The sequence below is a fragment of the Coloeus monedula genome (genome assembly GCF_965178545.1).
Source record: "Coloeus monedula genome assembly, chromosome: 17".
NCBI lineage: Eukaryota > Metazoa > Chordata > Aves > Passeriformes > Corvidae > Coloeus > Coloeus monedula.
In genome coordinates, this window is record NC_138797.1 from 2,500,464 (window position 1) to 2,520,182 (window position 19,719).

General features: G+C 49.0%; 1 protein-coding gene across 1 annotated transcript in view; it reads right to left on the minus strand.

Moving 5' to 3' along the window:
- The window catches only part of TOX2 (TOX high mobility group box family member 2), a gene marked incomplete at both ends in the record, with an annotated part of 147,907 nt that overhangs the window by 51,904 nt on the left and 76,284 nt on the right, over window positions 1–19,719 (minus strand). Inside the window, one exon of the mRNA XM_082292578.1 lies at window positions 8,735–8,980. Coding sequence (XP_082148704.1) covers window positions 8,735–8,980 — 246 coding nt within the window. The remainder of the gene's footprint in view (window positions 1–8,734; window positions 8,981–19,719) is intronic.

The following is a 19,719-nucleotide window of genomic DNA, read 5'->3' on the forward strand; positions in this document are numbered from 1 at the left end:
TCCCATTCCTTGAACATATTTACTGGAGTTATTTGATATTGTTCTGAAAACCTCCTTCATGCTGCATTCATCTCATCTGCTCCCGTAATTCAGAGATTTTATTTTCCACTATGTTTTTAATTTACATCATGTTTTATTTATACCACTGTCTTTTATGAAACCCCAAATTTCAAAACTGACACAGGCATTACGCACATGAAGTAGACTCCTTATTATCAACATGGCAGAGGAGACAAAAAAATGACAGGAATAAATCTTCGGTTTTATGCCGGCGAGACGTTCTGCAAAGTAAGTGACATTTCTCAGCAATACAAATTGTACATTAAAAGATAATTTCCAGAACATGATACCAGCTCTGGAGCGCGGCACCATTACACAAAGTAATATCTCAGCCGCGCTTTAGCGAGCGCCGCGCTTGTGTTGTGCTTGGCACCGCGGCCGCGCCGGGCCTGGTGAGGAGACTTCGGAGTGATTAAGTTTCGTGCACACACGAGAGGCAGTTATTTGGCACGCTGTCAACACGGCGTAATTGATATTTTAATTACACCGCTGATACACACGCGCTGCTCACCGCGAGCCTCCTCCTCCTCCCCGGCCTTACGCAAACCGCGCTGATTAGAGCTCCACATGAGTTTGCTTAAGCGCGGGCTTAAGTGCAGGCGGGGCAATCTGAAAGTGCTGTAAAAGCAAAGCAAATTGTGTCACCGGCGCTTAATGGCAGCTGAGGCAGGCACAGCACAAACAGGAGGGACCCTCTCACCCGGCGTCTGCTCCGGGATCCGCCTGCGCCCTCGCCAAGGGTGGTATGGCTGATGAGGAGACTCTCGCTGCTGGGACTGTCCCGAAGGTACTGGTTTGTCAGAGAGAGTGACCAGCTCAAGGAGAGGAAAGGAAAACTTAGGAGGATGCATTTCCATGGAATAGTTAAAAGGGGGAATGCAAACAGTGAAGAAGAGATGCTGGTTCATTGGGAGCAGCGGGTACACTTCGGGGTGGAACCCACTGGCTTCTGGCCAGAGGTGAGTAGTGGGAGATAAGGACCCAGTTTGTGACCTAAAACCAAAAGAGCAGAGGCAATTCTGCAGCCAGACGTACACACACACGCACTGGTTCACTGTGCAGGGCCCTTCCAGCGCAGTACCATGTGGGGCTGTGGGTAAGAGCCCACCTGAATGCTCTCCTGCATCCCCTGCTCTGGGACACAGACTCCTGGAATGGTTTGGATTGGACAGGTTTGGAGGAAAAAAGGCAGATTCCCATGTGAGATTTCCACCCTGGCAGGTGACAGTCACCCTCTCCCAGGCCTGGCAGACCGAGTGACACCTTGTCTCCTCCCTTTCCCTTGTTCAGGGAGAAATCCTTTCATTATCAAGCAAAGCCCACGTTTGCTTTGCTTCACAGCTGTCACAACAGTTCCCTTGTGTGAAAAGTGTATCATGACACCCTAGTTACCCATGTCTCAGAAATGGGATACCCATGGGTGAGCCATACTGGTTCCTCAGGTTCACTCCTCTCATGCACAGCCCAGTGCTCATGAGCTCTGCTGTTCTCTGACCCACATCACCCCAATTCTCTCACAGCAGTGCTTGGCAAGGGACTGCTCAGAAGCTGCCTCAGCCATGTGAAAAGAGGGGCTGCTCCTCCACAGGGAGCTTCTGCTGGTGTTCAGGATGACCGGGAAACTCAGGGAGGACCTTTCCCACAGAAGAGGACCTGTATTCATAGAACAGTAGAATTGTTTGGGTTGGAATGGACCTTTAAAGGCCATCTAGTCACCCCCCTGCCATGGGCAGGGACATCTCCCACTATCCCAGGCTGCTCCAAGCCCTGTCCAGCCCTGCCAGGGATCCAGAGGCAGCCACAACTTCTCTGTGCACCCTGTGCTGGGGTTCTACCACCCTCATTGTAAAAAAATTCTTCCTTGTATCTAATTTAAACCAACTCTGTGTTAGTTTGAAACCGTTCCCACTTGTCCTATTGCTACAAGCCCTGATAAAAAGTCTGTCCCCATCTTTCTTATAGGCCCCTTTAGGTCCTGGAAGGGGCTCTGAGCTCTCCCTGGAGCCTTCTCTCCTCCAGCTGAGCACCCCCAGCTCTCCCAGCCTGGCTCCAGAGCAGAGGGGCTCCAGCCTTGGAGCATCTCTGGTGCCTCCTCTGGACTCACTCCAGCAGCTCCAGGTCCTTCTGATGTTGGGAATCTCCAGGCTGGGGCAGCTCTGCAGGTGGGGTCTCACCTGAGCAGGGCAGAGGGGCAGAATCCCCCCTTCACCTGGGGGATGAGCCCAGGGCATGGTTGGGTTTCTGGGCACACATGGCCAGGGCATGTCCAGCTCTCATCCACCAGCACCCCCAGGTCCTTCTCCCAGGGCTGTTTTCCATCTGTTCATCCCCAGCCTCGGTATTCCCAGAGGGATCCATCCACACTTCTGCCCACAGGCAGCAGCTCTGCACTCGTACCTCCAGCACCAGCAGTCACTCCTGCTCTCCCTGAGCACAGGCAGCCCAGCCACGACACCTCAAACTTCAGAAAACACCTCTCCACACGAGCCCCTTCCTCTGAGAAAGCAAGTTTTGAATGCACACAAGAACAATTTGCTCTTTGATTGGGAATCTTGTCTCCCAGGTTCCGGCCTGGAGCGAAATTTTATCACAGAGCCCTCCAGCTCGGGGGGAGGCGCAGAGGGAAGGGGCTTTCAAGTGAAAATGCCAACAGATACTTAAAGCCAGAAGCGTGTGTGGGTGTTGCTAAATTAAGCTCGCAAGTAGGTGGGGCAAATGCCTTAAACGAGTTTGTGAAGGTAAAATAATGTTCATTAAAAATAGAAAAATAACTGAAAAAATATCCTTTGTATTCAACTTCACACTCGTACATCATAATGTTCCAGTAAAAGCCCATTTTCCCTTGAGATAATAAAAGAATTGAATTTTTCCTTATCGGTCATCTATTTTTCTAGCTAAAGCTATTACTCCCTCTCTGTGGTTGCCAGGCAACAAGAAATATTAATAGCAGCTTTTATTAGCTTAGCTTTAGCAGTGGAGTACCAGAATGAGAAAATGGAAAACATAAATGTGTTACATAAATCTTTCAACCTTTCAGGGTTTGTGTTAGTCTCTGTTTTCATAATGATTTATTGAAGTGATGGTTCATTTATGAGAAAAAGGAGTGTGAAATAAGAAAACGGAACATTACCCTGAAGGACTGTTTGAAAATAAATAATTATAGGAGGTGAAGAAAAGCTGTTTAAAACCATTTTTCTGAGTTTTATAAAATTTAAAAAGACATATTTCTTTCATTTATTGCCTCTGAGAGAAACACTAGCAGGGAATTGCAAACAGGGCTCTGCTTAATACAAAGAACCCTTCATGTAGGGTTGTGTTATTACTATTTTCCACCTCATGTTTGGGAGTTTAGTTTTTAAATACTGAACCACTAATAAGCAGAAAGCCGAATTATTCAAAACCTTAAAGCTCACAGCACAAAATTGCCAGTGAAAACTTACCCAGGACTGAAACAAGGGGAACTCAGGGAAGTTTTTGCTGCTGGTGACCTGACCAATGCTCTTGTTGGTTTATTTATTTATAAAGGCTCTCCTGAAGAGTGTGAACTTGCTTTGAAGGGCAATGCTGCCTGCACACTGAACTGGGATATGGATTATTTTAAATAACTTATTTTAACAGGCAGTGATTCAAAATTATTGAAGCATTGATGCATCGGAAGTATTTGCCCACAGCACATAAACTGTTCTGCCCACCAGGATCATGGATTTCCAGTGGCCTGCAGGAAAGACTGGCACAGCTTTCTTAGCTTTTGTGACAATATTTAATTGACATAACAAGTTTTTTTACAATGAGGATGGTAAAAACTGCCACAGGTTGCCCAGAGCAGCAATCCCTGGAAGCGTCCCAGGCCAGGTTGGATGGGGTTTGGAGCAATCTGGGTTCTGGTTTTGCAACCTTGCCTGCAGGACAGCCTCCCTCAAGGCCTGAGGAGCACCAGGGGGGAAGATTGTCCTTGGAGCCCTACAGCATCCCGGGAATGCACATCCCAGCTCTGGGAAAGGGCAACTTTTCCATTTCTCACGTGGGACACAGGCAGCTGGGTTACTGCTGGTTTGTTTTAGGGCTCTCCTCTCTGTTCCACACCAAAGCCCTGTTGTGTTGGGGAGCAGCTCTTCGAAGTCAACTGAAAACTTCTGGAATTTCAGGGTGCACTCACCTTGCTTCTACAATTCACCCCCATTTACCGTTTTACTCTCTCACCTCTACCCAAAGGGGTTCCACAGCTCACTGGAAGTGTGACATTTTACACCGTGGATATTCTTTTTGCCTCGGAGGATTTTAAATATTTTTCAAATAATTTCATGCCACTCAACAAGCTGAAACAAAATCTTTCCTCCTTGCACCAGCTTGCTGTGAGCAGAAAAAAGTCATCCCAGTGGGCTGAAGGAAATGTTAGAGCCTCCAAAGGAGTCACAAAGATCTCTCATCATGAGAAGCAATGGGAAGACGTGGACGCAAGGAGACGTGTCAGTCTCTCCAGCCAGCTCTCCAAAGCTCATGTTGGCTCACAAGAGCAGCCACCTGCCCAAAATGATGCTTCCCATATGCAGAAATACATGGCTGTGCCCACATTGCCCCCGACCACGGCAGAGCAGGAGGGAGCAGGGTGGCTGCTTTTTTGGACAGTGTAGCTGCATCCTGTGACCAGGCACAGTTGTGGGTCCTGGAGCAGTGCTGGGAGCTCTGGGCAGTGCTGTCCCACCAGTCAGGGGCTCCTGGCTCCCCCCCACCCCAGCACTGTCCCACCTGATAAGCAGAGGCACCCCCAGCCCTCCTGGCTGCTGTCCAATACTCATGGAAATACGTTTGTGCTGCGTTGGAGATTCCTGGGCTCTGACCTTGAGCGCCCTTTGTTTCTGTCAAAAATGTTCTGCCAAATCCACTCAGAAATCTCATTTGTTCCCAGCAGCTCCTTAACCCAGCGGGAACCCACCTCACCACTGATCCACAGCACATCTCTGTCCCTTCCCCTGCTTTCCCCACATCCCCAGATCCTGGCCCCAGTGTGATCCCAGCCCAGCAGGACTCCCTGTGGATCCCTGGAGGGCTCAGCTGCTGCTTGTCCACACTGTAACACTGCTGGGATGTTCACCATGAGCAAAGTTATTCTCTTCCCAAGGAAAACATGGTTTTTTCCTCTTTGATCACTTTCCCTAGTTACTCCCATTTCTCAGTGACAGTCACATCTCTTCCATTTTCTTTCCCTCCTGCCATTCCTCCTCTTTCCCTTCTCTTCCCTTCCTTTTTTCCCATAGAGAAAGACAGATCAGTAGAGGAAAAAACTAACCCCCTGCAGTAAGAATTGTCTGTTTGTTTCTTGTCATCAACACAAAAAATAAAAATACCTTCCCCAAATGTGCCAGCCCTGCCCCAGCCCTCCCCCACCCTCTTCCAGCAGTTCTTCACAGATCACATCCTGTGCCATCACTTTGCCTCCTCTTGTCCATCCATCCCTGCTTCCCTGCTCTGCAGCTCCCTGCATCCCAATCAGGGATTGAAAACTCCCTTAACTTCTAAAAACTCATGGCTGGGGAAAAAAAAAGGGAAATAAAGTGACAGAAGCAGCAGTGAAGAGCCATGACACGGAAATGTGGAGCTGGTCCATGGGCAGATGCGGGTGGGCAGGGTGGTGGTGTGGAGGCTGCTCTGGGTGATGCTGCTGAAGGGATAAGGAAGCAGAAGTGATGCTGGATTTGGGGTTTCCCCATCAGGGCACAGCTGCTTTGCTCATACGAGGGTCTCCATCTGACAGCCCATGGGTGAGCTGGAGTCAGGAACAGGGGCTGGCACACAGCAAATCCACCTTCACTCCCCTGCCACAGGAATTTCTGTGCTGACTAAACTCTCTCTGAGTCGGTCACCTGCACAACGGGAGCAGCAGACTAGCTCTTGAGAGGCACTGGGAGGTTTAATGCAGTCTGAGGGTAATGTCAGGGCATCCCAGGACAAGAGACACATACAGGGGACAGCAACCTGCACCTGGATTTTCTTTATTCACTTCTGAGCTCTCAAGAAAGAATACCAATCCTATGGCTCCTGGTAAGTCCTGGCTCATGTCTTATCAGCAGTTAGAGATTTGTTCTTTTTTTTTTTCTTTTGTGGCTTAAAAAACCCCTAAGGCTCAACTTACATTTTTAGAGCAGAAGTCTGACCAATGTCTAAACATTTTACCATGAATTGCTTGTTGTTTGTCATTGTATTCAAACCAACAGACATGGCAACCAAGGCAGGAAATGGCTGTGTGTGCAAAAACCTGTGTGAGCTGCAGCAAAGAGCAGCAAGGGAGGAGAGAGGCTCCAGCTCCAGCATTTGCATGAGCAACGCTGGTCCTGGAACAAACCCAAAACCTCTGCACGCTGAGCCACCTGCTCCGTGCTCTGTGCAGGCAAGGCTCACTCCCAGACTGGCCTCCCATCACTGCCTGGGTGAAATAATCCCTCTCTTTCTGCAAGTGTTGGCAAACACGCCCCAGGATGGTTTGGGCTGGAGGAGACCTTAAAGATCATCTCATTCCAAACCTTCTGACACAGGCAGGGACAGCTTCCACTGTCCCAGGCTGCTCCAAGCCCTGTCCAGCCTGGCCTTGGACACTTCCAGGGATCCAGGGGCAGCCACAGCTGCTCTGGGCACCCTGTGCCAGGGCCTCCCCACCCTCACAGGGAACAATTCCATCCCAATATCCCATCCATCTCTGCCATTCCCTGTGTCCTTTCCTTCCAGGCCCTGTCCCAAACTCCTTTCCTGCTCTCCTGGAGCCCCTGTAGGCACTGGAAGGTGCTATTGGGTATTAACCATAGGAGTTTAAGATGTGCTTTCTCTCCAGGACTTTTCTGTGCCCTCACGTGCATGTGCTGCTCCCCTCAGCATTAACAGGAGCTGTAGGTGTGCTCTGGGACCAACGCTGCCATCGTGGGCTGCTGCTGGAGGAAAGGGAGACTCAATTTCCCACCAAAAGGAACAGAAGCTGTTCCTCTTCAGTGGAAAAAAGGCAGGATTTAATTCTGACCTAAAACGGCAACACAGCTCCCTTTCCTGCTGGGACCTCTGCAGATGTATCCCAGCTCCGAGGGTTTCCAAAACTGAACAGTTCCAGTTCACTCTCAGCTGGGAAATTCAGGGTTCACTGGACTTTTTTTATTTTTGTGGTAAGGGGCAAACAAATCTTAATCTCTCTATTCTACGTTTACAGCCCACTAAGGCCCCTTCTTAGCCTCTCTGGCTCAGCCCTGATTTATCGTCACCACGCTGCATTTGTAAAACAGTACCATAAAGTAAGAAAGAGAACATTTCCCAAGGACTACTCCAAAATAAATTATTTCAGACGCAGAGAAGCTGCTTAATAAATCCCCCTCTTCTTTTTTTCTTTAGGTATTTTAGAAAGTGATTTATAAGTGCAATATCACCTCTCAAAAATGAGACAATCAACACAGGATAAAATTATCATGTTATGAAAATAGGGGTCAGGCAAAGGGGCTGTGCTTTAAATTAAACCAAGGAAAAATATTTCATCTGAAATTGACTCTTTCTGTCTCAGAAATGAATGTTTTAATCACCTAAGAACCTGAAAGGTAACACAGAGCCCTAAGTAATATTTAATTCCATAGAAATATGCCTCTGTTCAATATTGATGGGCAGAACATGATATTTCTCTTAAACACACTAACAATGAAACTCAGAGACTCATCAGTACTTCAGAAAGCCTTGGGATTTTCCTAGACTAAGAGATAATATCCCATTTAAATATTTAAATACCACTGCCTTTCAGACCCTTATCTATTCAAGCAATCAACACCAAACCAGGCAGGGCCAGGCTCCCAGCCATGCTCTTTAAGTAAAATTAACTCTGTTTGATATCAATGTCATTCAAAATCAATGATCTTAGAGAAAAACAATGTCGAAAACCAACCACAGGGCTAACGCTGCTAAAGAGGAAAATGGTATCAAACAGCAGCAGTGTTAATTCAATATCACTGTCAAAATCAACTCACAGCCTTTCCTCAGTGCTGCTGATGCAGAAGCATCAGAAGGTCTAATTAGCCCTGGAGTTTCTTCCCAGAGCTTCACTTTACTTCATTATCCCAGCCTTGTTTATCCCTGCAGATGAGTCATTCGAACCTTTGCAAGGTATCCCCTTCCCACGGCGTGAGCCAGGAGGCAATTTGAGTTTGTGAGTGCGAGGAGGGATCCTGTTCCCCCTGAAATCAATAGGACAGCTTTCCCTTCAGGGAGCACCCGTGCTCCTCCTGCTGGTGCCACCGGTGCCACCCTGGCAGTGGGACAGGGGTGGCAGAGAGGAAGAGAAAGGACACAGGGCGTTGGGGCTTTGGCTTGGGGGGACCCTTGGCTTGGGTCACCTTGCCCTGAGGGATGGGGCACGTGCACTTTGCTCGGTTCAGGGAGGATGCTCCACAAAGAGGGGCAAAGACCCTCGTGGGGAAAAGATCCCAAGTGGTTAATGAGGCTCAGGAGGACCCCAAACTAAGTGTGAAACTGTACCATGAGCACAGTGACCGCACCCTCTGCCAACACACCCCGGCCTTGGTGGGCAGCACCAGCTCATCCCGACCCTCACGGCAAACAGCTCATCCCCAACACCCTTCTCTGCTCAGCTGCCTCCTGACTGGAAACTCAGAGCGGCTTTGGGGAAAGGGACAGAGAGGGGAAAGGCACTGACCGTGGGCAGCTGGCTGGAGAGGAGGTGCCCATCCTGACTCAACATGTTGGAGACCATGATGGCCGGCAGGTCCATGTTCTGGTAGGGATACGCTGGGATCAGGCTGTTCGGAGGGAGGCTGTGGCACAGGGAGTGGTATCCAGCTTCGTGGTCCACCAAGTGCAGGAGGGACGGGTCGGGGAGATTGGGAGGCGTTATGGGAGGGATCTCGTAGTCCTCGTTGCTCTCATTCTGACTGTTGTAGGTCTGAAACGTGAAAGAGACATTTTGCAAAGTGTCACTGCCTTGCTGCTTCAGCAAAGGAAAATGATTGTTTCTCTAAGAAATACAGATTGCAGTGGAAATGGGTTTGTTGTAATAAAAAAGGCATGTCCAGCTCTGCATGCCAGGTTGTAATGAGGTAGGAGACAGGGTGTGAGTGTGGCAGCACTGCACCATCCATCAGGAACACACTGTGAATCCACTCGAGGCATCCCCTTGCTCCCCTCTCCCACACCGCATCCCTACTCGTCTTAAAGCCCCCAAAACCTCAGCAGAAACTTCCACACCTGGATCACAGCCATGGAAGGGCACGGCTGCTGCCTGACCAGCTGCAGCCTTCCTGGGTCAAAGTCTCTCTCTGGGCACCCAGCTCAGCTTTCAACCTACAGCTGGTATTTTGAAGAGTTTTTGTGAGAATTAGAGCTGTAGAAATAACAATTACTTGGGACCAAAATTCCCAGAATTATGGAGCAGTTTGGGTTGCAAGGGATGCTAAAGCCCATCCAGTCCCACCCCCCTTCCACTATCCCGGGTTTCTCCAAGCCCCGTCCAACCTGGCCCCAGGGTTGGAGCAGCCACAGCTTCTCTGGGCAACCTGTGCCAGGGCCTCCCCACCCTCAGAGTACAGCATTTTCCCCTAATACCAAATCTAACCCTGCCCTCTGCTAGGTTAAAGCCATTTTCTCTTGTCCTAACTCCCGCTGAATCCTCAAAAACTCCAGCTGCAACCAGGGAGGGAGATCTGGAAACACGGCCATCGCTTTAAGAAAATCCTTTAAAGAAAGCCTGCATGACTTCACCACACATGGAGATTTGTCCTTCCTTATATCCTCTCCCAAATTTCATCTGGAGAAGCGTTCCCTCCCCTCCCTAATAACGCTCCCTCGAGGTGACATGAACATGCAGAGATGTTGGAACTCTTGTCTGCTCCCCATGTTTCCTCATGGCTTGTTTACTTCTAAGCATTCCCATTTATATAAAAAATGTTATTGCACCTGGGCAATCATTTTGACTTCAGACAACAGCGTTTTTTCTTCATAATCTATCCAAAATTATTAATTATCAATGCAGAATATAATGAGTCTCTGGCAGAGGAGCCTTATTCTAAACATCTACTATTTCACATATTATTATAGCATATGAAATTCTGATTAGCTATAGTATTATACACATGCTAAAGCTAAATTTCCCAGATCACCTAGTTTCATGGTTGGATTTGGACTTAATACTTGATTTAAGAGCAAAACCCCAGCTGTTTAAAAACCAGTTAAGCACTGTAGGCTTTAATAATCCATTGTCCCAGAGCTCACCCCTGGATTCGTGCTCTTCAGCACCGCAGGCTGCGGGGAGAAAGTCCTTAACAAAATTAAATAAAGCCTGTGTTTAACTGGAGTACAGAAGTCAGTGGGAGAGGCAGCAGGGAGCAAGGAGGGATCTGTGGACTGGTGAAAGGGCACTGCCAGGGAGAACCGTGGCTCTGAGGGGGTCACTCCTGCCTCACCCCACAACTGGGGCTGGAAGAGGCTCATCCTCTGCTAAGCTGAACCCTCCCACCTTCCATCACCCCACTCCAGAAAGAAACAAAAAGAGCAGTTGTCACAGCAGAAGGACAGGATGTCATCCAGGGGGACCTGGACAAGCTGGAGAAGTGGGGCTACAGGACCTTAACGAGGTTCAACAAGTCCAAGCTCAAGGAGCTGTTCCCGTGTCAGGGCGATCCAGGCAGGAGCACAGACCAGGAGAGGTAAACATTGAGAACAGCCCTGGGAGAGAAGGACTTGGGGATTCTGGTGGAGGAAAGGCTGGACATGACCCAGCCCTGTGCCCTGGCAGCCCAGAAACCCCCTGTGTGCCAGGCTCAGCCCACAGCGTGGGCAGCGGGGAGGTGAGGGGACGCTGCCTCTCTCCTCCCCTCTCAGCACACCCCACCTGCAGGGCTGCCTCCAGCTCTGGGGGCCACAACGGGACAAGGACATGGAACTGTTGGAGAGAGTCCAGAGGAGGCCACAAAGATGCTCCAAGGGCAGGAGCCTCTCTGCTCTGGAGGCAGGCTGGGAGAGCTGGGGGTGTTCAGCCTGGAGAAGGCTCCAGGGGGACCTTAGAGCCCCTTCTGGGCCTAAAGGGGCTCCAGAAGAGCTGGAGAGGGATGCTGAACAAGGGCTTGGAGAGACAGGAAGAGGGGAAATGGCTTCCCACTGCCACAGGGCAGGGATGGATGGGATATTGGGAAGGAATTGTTCCCTGTGAGGGTGGGGAGGCCCTGGCACAGGGTGCCCAGAGCAGCTGTGGCTGCCCCTGGATCCCTGGAAGTGTCCAAGGCCAGGCTGGACAGGGCTTGAAGCCACCTGGGATAGTGGAAGGTGTCCCTGCCCATGGCAGGGAGTGGGAATGTGATGATCTTTAAGGTCCCTTCCAACCCAAACCATTTGATGATTCTGTGATTCAAGAGCAGGTTCTGCATGTCTGACCCAAAGCTTCGTGTTTGCCTGAGATTCCCACTGGCAGCAGGGAAACAGGAGCATGACAAGAGAGACCCCGGGCCATGAGAGCCCTGCACCAACTGTTACTGTTCAGGGGAAATTCAAGCCCAGCTCTTTTTCCAGTCAGCTTCTGCCTAATGTTATGATACAGGGAAGGCAGCGGGCTGAGGGGATGTAAAGAGAGATCCCATTTAATACATCTCGTAGCTGGGTTTCCATTTGGACTATGCTCCTCGAGGTATACTGATTCTTTCCCAGTTATTTAAGAGGATTTCACTCCATGCTTTACAGAAGGGGATTTAAATAAATCATCGCACAGCAAACTTGTTCCTCCAGCTGGTTTATTTTGGTATCAGGTATATAAGCAAGTGGCTTTGCTGTACTTAACTAAATTATGTAAAACCCACTCAGAGTTTCCTAAAGCTCTCTTCAAAACTACGAGTCCCCTGTGTTGCTGCAGAGCAGCTCACCCAAGGGCTTTGAGGTGGTTTTGTACAGAGTGCCAAAGCCCCAGCGCCCTGCTCACCCCCAGGCACGTTTCTGCCTCTGTTCTATTCAACTCAGAGGGAAAAAAAAAAAGAGAAAAGAAAAAAAGACCTGTTTAAATCACAAAGCTTTCCGAATAGCTACAGCATTTTGCAGACGTATCAAAATTACAATCAAAGCTGTACACAATCAAAATCAGATTAGACAATATCCAATCAACATAATCAGACTCGGCGCCTGCCAGCTTTCACACCCTGTCGCTACCGAGCTTTCCAAAGCGGGCTGCCCTCCCTCTATGTGTGTTTTAAATAGATGGTCAGAAAGATAAGGAAGGGGGATGAGGCTCGCAGACACTCAGAAGGCTGGGAAAAGGGGTGATTTATTGTCAGCACAGCACGTGTTATGTCCACAGTGACAGCTCCGTCCCCACAAGGAGCGGTCTCACACGGTGTGCACAGAGCCGTCCCCTCAACCCCTCTGCAGCAACACCCAGTGCTCCCCTCCACCGCCATGTGGGCTCTGTGGCAGATTATATTTCCTATTCTTATGTTAATTTGAATTAAATTAAACAGCCAATTATACGTTCTAAGGATACATTACAAATTAGATTAGTGGGCTGGTCTGAAGCCATTCATCCCACCAGGACTCCGAGCGCCGAGCAGCTCGTGCTGCTGAATGGCTGCCCATTTACTGTGCACAAAAACAGATCGAGGATTTTCCACTGTCAAACAGATGACAGTTGTTGTGATTACACATTATTCCTCTTCAAATTAAAACACTGAAATCAGCGGAAACAACGAGTCTCCTCTTGCAAACCCTCTCGATGCCGGGTGCTGCTTGGAGCAGGGAAGCCCTGCCTGCAGTGGGCTGGAGGCACAGGATGGAGCCAGGCCCTGTCAGAGAAGCGAGACTGACCCTTCTCTGAGTCCCCCCCTTGCTTTCAGCCCCCCAAATACCCCTGTGCACCAGCTATAGGGGCTGTATAGGATCTAACTGCCCTGAGCACAGCCCCAGGGTTATCACAGAATCATCAAATAGTCTGGGAAGAGACCTGAAGGATCATCTCATTCCAACCCTTTTGCTGTGTGCAGGGACACCTTCCACTGTCCCAGGCTGCTCCAAGCCCCATCCAACCTGGCCTGGGATGCTTTCAGGGATCCAGGGGCAGCCACAGCTTCTCTGGGCACCCTGTGCCAGGGCCTCCCCACCTCATAAACCTGGTTCTGCCCCATAATCCCCCAGCAATGGCACAGAATGGCATTGCAGCAGGTACAACCAACCTCCAACAGTAGCAAAATTGTATTTTAAAACAATTTTTCCATCTTGAAATCCAAGTTTGAGCAGGGGTCCCTGCACTATCTCCATCCAGTGTCAGGGTCAGAAGGCAGAGGACTGGAGAGGAGGTGATGTGGGGGGATTATAATGGAGAGAAAGGCTCTGGTTCCTGGCAAAGTGACACCCCGGCCATGTCCAGGACCAAGAAGACTCAGGACAGGTAACTGGCTGCTCCCTCCCAGCTCACAGCACAGGGCTGGGGACACTTTATTCAGAATCATTTGAGGGGAAAGCCAGACTTCCTGAACCTCTGGCAAGAGCAGGGGCTGACCTGCACAGCCAGGCCCCACTGCTGAGCTGCAGGTCTTGGAGTCCCCCCAGTGTGGTCTCCTGCCAACACCGCTCCCATGACAGGGACAACGTGCCAAGATCTCCTGGCCTTGCTGTATTCCCTGATGCTTTTCAGGAGAGGGAGACAGAGATGGACACGAGGCATCCCAAATGCCCGGGGCCTGCAGGAGAAGGCTCTCAGGCAGGAGGCAGCTTTGGGGACTGCTCTGTCGATGGCAGGAGGCTCCTCTGCTGCAAACACAGAGCACATCTGTGGGTTATGGCCTGATGGGCACAGTGACCCTGCTCAGCCTCTGCCATGGCACTCAGAACAACTCTTGATGTTGCTGCTGCTTCACCTTCTGCTCCTGTGCTGCACCTCCTCCTGGACTGTAAATAAAGCCAAGCCCCCACGAGGTCCCACCAGGCATGCCATAACAAAAGCTCCCTGAGCCTGGGGGAGCCTTCCCAGCAGCCACAGCAAAGAGGAGGATGGGCCAAGGGACGTCCAGATGTCTGATTGTCAAGCAGCTCTTAAGGACCAGCTGTGACTCAGCCAAAGCCATGACCATGATGCCTTTTCCTGGTCTTAAATCAAGAGTCAAACACTGTTAGAGGGGGAAAAGGGAGTTTACCTTGGTATTTATTTTAAGGATCCTTAGGTGCACATGTCCAGGTCATATGCATCGAGATGCAGCCCACCCAATATGCCCCAAAAGGTCTGGTATAACATTATAGGTGTTACTAATTAGCAGATCTATCAAAGATTCCCCAGTGAGAGGCTCGAGTGAGCCCCCCTCCCCAAGGAACCTTCCCCTGGATGGTTCTATCTTGGTTTACAGAATGTGTTCTGGAGAGGACCTTGGGGTCTGGGGCACACTGATCCCCAGCTATGAAGCTTCTAAAATGTTGAGTCCCAGCTTGACAAACAAGGCCAAGAATGTAGGCAAAAAGCACTGAGAATACAGAAGTTGTAAAAAGGTATAACAGGGGTATAAAAGAAAAGGCAAAAAATCTTCATGGCATCAACCAAGCCATGTTCTAAAAACCACTACAAATTCTCATGCAGGTGACTCAGCAGGCAGTGACAAATGCTGAGCATGTCTATAAATGATGCCTTTAGCTTCCTCCTGCCTTTCCCCTCCTGGAAGGGGAAGAAAGCGCTGTCCTCCTTTACAAACCACTCCACAGCCAGGCAGCACCATCTCTGCACTGCATGTTGGTATAAATCACAGAGGACATGAGTTGACCAAGGACCTGGAAAACCATTCTCCTCCTCGGCAGCATGGCAAATGTCCAGTGACCCCAATTCTCCACTGAGTCATGTTCTGTGTGATTATCCGTGAGGATCCGGGAGTTGCAGCCAAGCATTGATTCAGAGAAATATTTTTCTCAGTGAGAAGGATAAAGATTTGTAGTATTATTGCAGGTAAATATTTGTCCTGTCAAAAGGCATTCAACAGTAAATACGAGCCTGAGAGAGAACATTTGTTCTTGGGAAGGTACAAGGAAATACGAGGCTGGTGCAATCTATCCTGATGACACAAACCACCATGGACTCTGTGCCATTCCTCATCCAACTGGGTTTTTCCTGGAGCTAATGCAAAAGCACAGCGACCCTCCTGACACTTCAGAGATGAGATGGGTCTGAAGAGACCCAAACCAGCCTGGCAAGTCTGCAAAGTGAGGAAAACATTGATATTTGTGAGGCTGAGAGGTGCTACAGCTTGAGCTCCCGGTGTGCACAGGGAGCACATGGGGGTTATGGGGTGCCCACATCATCCCACGAGTGGTGATGGCAATCATCCCAACCCAGTCCCAGCAGGACCCCACTCCCAGGGCTGAGGGCAGTGTCCCAGGGAGAGCACTCTCTCACCAGCACCACACAGGGAAGGAGCTGCAGAGGAGCAGCCAGGTGGTTCTGGGGGTATCTCGATTTTTCCAAAGCTGGATGATGTGTCAGATGGAGTCAGGACACAGAGAAGCACATGGATGGATGTGCCATACAGACACATTCCCTACTCCCTACACACGTCTAAAAGATTCACCACATGCCACTGGTCACAGCAACTGCAGTGAACTCCAGGTTGAGAGAGCACCTTAAGCCACAGAAAGAATCCAAACACAAGGAAAAAGGTAAAATTGAAACTTCCTGAAGACCAGCTGCCCACATTTCCTCAGAAGCCTTTGATCTCTCCCACTACACCCATTACTCACACAGGCATGATCCTATTATCAAGAAGGAGATTTTGATACGTTTCCCCATCACAGAAGCCAGAGGGGTTTTCTGCTCATCTCAAGGCACTGAAGCCACAGGGACAGAAATGTCAGCTGAGGTGGCAGGAGAAAGTGGAAGTCACTTGGCCACTGCAAACTCCAGAGAAATGCTCTGGGGCCAGCAAGGGAAATGGATGGGTGCTGGCTGTGGGGTGTCCAGGTGGGCTGCCCCTTCCATCACCCCTTCTCCAGGCAGGGATGGCAGAGGGCTCCTGTTCACACCTGTGATTCCCAAAGGCCTGTGCCAAGAAGTGAAGCAGTGCTGATTTTCTGCGTCAGCAGCTCTGGGTCTTAGGAATGGAAATTGATTTACCTCATCCTCACACGTGGAGATCTGTGTGAATACCAGGGCCAATGAATTATGTGGGGAGAGGTGGATAAATACTGGGAAGAAGTATTTATTAACAGTCAGTCACATACAATCTACAAATTGTCTTTGAAGTGTTCCCAGCCCCTGCTACATTAATTTTCACATGCTCAGGTTTTTTACTAGGGGAATGCTGTTGAAAAGAGAAAAAATGAGTTCTTGCACGAACAGAAATGTGCCCTGGATGTGTCTGCACGATATTCAGCGAGAGGTTGGGAGCACAGCAGAGCAGCAGGGAACCTGTGGGAAAGTGGGCTCTTCCTCCCTCTGAGTGCGCTCCTCTTCCATATCCAGAGTAGTGGGGTTTAAAATCATAGAATCACAGAATGGCTTGGGTTGGAAAGGACCTTAAAGATTATCTCATTCCAAACCTCCTGACACAGGCAGGGACACCTTCCACTGTCCCAGGCTGCTCCAAGCCCCGTCCAACCTGGTCTGGGACGCTTCCAGGGATCCAGGGGCAGCCACAGCTGCTCTGGGCACCCTGTGCCAGGGCCTGCCCACCCTCACAGGGAAGAATTCCTTCCCATCTCACCCTGCCCTCTGGCAGGTTAAAGCCATTACCCTTGTCCTGTCATTCCACGACCTTGTCCAAAGTCCCTCTCCAGCTCTCCTGGAGCCCCTTTAGGCCCAGAAGGGGCTCTAAGGTCCCCCTGGAGCCTTCTCCTCTCCTGGCTTGCCCCCAGAGCAAAGGTTATTCTCTTCAAAAACCACAAGCAAGTGTTTGTTGTCCCAAAGATCAAACCCACAGCTCCCCACTCCCTGTTTCTCCCACTCTGTGGGCATTGCTCCGATGCAGACCCTGCATGCCACGACAACTGCAGCACAAAGCCATGCCTAGGTCAATCCCAGCTCTTCTGGATGGCTTCACCATTGAATCAGCTGGATGTTTATACCTTTAAACTTTACATGAGGTGACCTTCTCCCATCTCCTATAGATCCTGTGCAGTCCTGGAGCTAGAGCTCTTCCCAAAGCTGAGCCTGCTGGATGGTTTCAACCAAATCTGACAGCTCAAAAAAGGTCTCTTTTCTACAAATTTTATCAAAATATGTGTTTCATAAAACCATTTGTGCACAGAGGGTCCTAAACATCCTTGCTTGTCCTAATAACCTTTGATATCCTTGGGAAGTTGCCACAGTGGCAAAGGGAAGGCTGTGTTTTGTTGCTGTAGTGCTCAGCAGGATGGGGCTGTGGAGGGAACAATACCCACAGGGAACAGAAAATCTCAGTTCACACCAAAATACATTTATTTTGGAGGCTTGCATCCAATTCTGCATTTTGGGGGGTTATTTTACATGCTACCAAGGCCAAAACCAACATTCTCAGGACTCTCTGGCCTCGACCTGTCTGTTGTGTGGATGGGAAATGAAGAACAAGGTACCGATTATTTATAATTATCTGAAGGATGAAAAATCCCTGAGATTCAGCCTGGGCATTCTGCTGCATCCCCTCCACAAGCTCACAGTCAGGTTTGATATTGTCCAAGCTGCTCTTGACCTGCATCACCATTTCACTAAAAAAAAAAAAAAGCTAAAAATAATGGAGTTCTATGAACAATTTATAGCAAAAGAAATCAGCCTTATTGTAGGCTTTCAAAAAGGCTCCCAACTCTCTCTTTGCCTCTATTTTTTTTTTTTTTTTTAATCAGTATCTCATCCAGAACTGGAATCCTGTCAAGAATAGTGGATAGCAGAGAACTATAACTTCTTATTATGTGTATAGTGATTTTATGAATTCAGTGGGGAATGAAATGCAATTTTGTCAGACTTGTCTGTGTTCATAATGACCAAGTCAAATTAATCATCGTGGATAATACTCCTGTGTCAGCCATTCAAGAGATTTTTTAATAGAATTTTTCTGATTCATGTCTTGCAGTACATCAGATCTGTAGTAATGCAGGCACTTCTAAAAATCAGTGCAATTATGGCTTCTTGTTGGCCTGTCATTTTCCTGGAATAAAAATGTCTCCGCAGAAGTCATATACTGTACATAAACCAAAATGGAAAACAAAAATATAGTTACAATTAGGCTTGATTTTTTCTAAAGATTTAATATCTTTTTGAGGCCATTATTTATAGGCAATACATAAAGCTCCAGAGCACGACGTGAAGATGGACGGCTTTATCACAACACAGACCAATTTTATCCTGGTTGTCATTCCTCCTTTGATTGCCCTGTGAGTTAGTGGCTTTTGCAGGCATGGAAATGACTATCCCGTAGAACAAACAGGGGATAGGTAATGGGTTTGCAGTCAAATTATTGTGTTTATTAAAAATGTATCCAGGAAAGCCCACTCAGATCCCAAAGGGCTCTTGTTCAGGAAAGTCTCTGGTTCAAGCAAAGGTTACGGTTTCCATAAAGGCAGAAATACAGGGAAGGGGCAGCAGTGCAGCACGCAGTGGTATAGAAAGGATTAGGAATGCTGTGTTTATCCTCCTGAGGAAAGAGAGACAGACAGACCCCTAATTCCCCGGTGGCACAGACAAAAATGAGTAGGAAGTCGATACCCCCAGGAATAAAGAGGAAAAAAATGTAATCAGATTTCTCAGCCTTTCTTGCTTTCACAGCAAGGCAGCAGCTGCCTCCTAGGAGAGGGCAGGGCAGGACCCTGCCAGCGCCCTGCATGCCCCAGAGGGAGCTCCACATGAGCCTGCTGGCACAACTGTTCCTGCAGAGCCACCTTCTCATGCCACCAGGTACCTCCTCTGCATGGCAACTCCATGTGCCTGCAGCAAAGACCTTCAACTCCCAAACAAGCAGATCGTGGAATCACGGAAAATTTGGGTTGGGAGGGACCTTAAAGCTCATCCAGTTCTACTCCCTGCCACAGACAGGGACACCTTCCACTAGACCAGGCTGCTCCAAGCCCCATCCAGATGGGATATTAAGGCTCAATTCCTGCTGACAGCGTTTTCAGAAGAATTCAGTATTGCTTTACACAAACATCAGTGATAACCAGGGCTCCTGAAAACCCTTTGTTGTGTCTCCACATGCAGGGCCAGGGCTGTGGGACACGTTTGATGCACAGTTGCTCCTGGATGACCCAGAGTAGCAGCTCACTTCACCTGTTTTTTCCTTATCTACCCACGCTGACAAGGGAACTGTTTCCTTTCACTGCGTGTTTTCGTGGCTGTTCTTCTCCAGTCTCTCAGAGCAAACGTGGCAACGCTCCAGGGAAAGCCAGGAGACGTGCAAGCTCTGCTCCACGTTGGCAAAGAGCAGCCTCTGTCATCTGCCTCACAATCAGCCTCCTTAAAATTGTTTATAATGATTTTTGCCTGGTTTTAAAATGTATTAAAGGCTCTGTACATCCAGTGAGACAGCAGCCAATGGGATCTAAAATTAGACTGACTAGGCCACACAAATATAAATCCATTTCTTTTCTTCCCTAGGATCTTGCCTGGAAGTGAATACAAGGAATATCATATTCTACTCAAGAACACCATGCATTTCAGGGAATTATTTGAGTACAGGTTTTACATAATTGTCTTTTTTTGTCTCGTGGCAT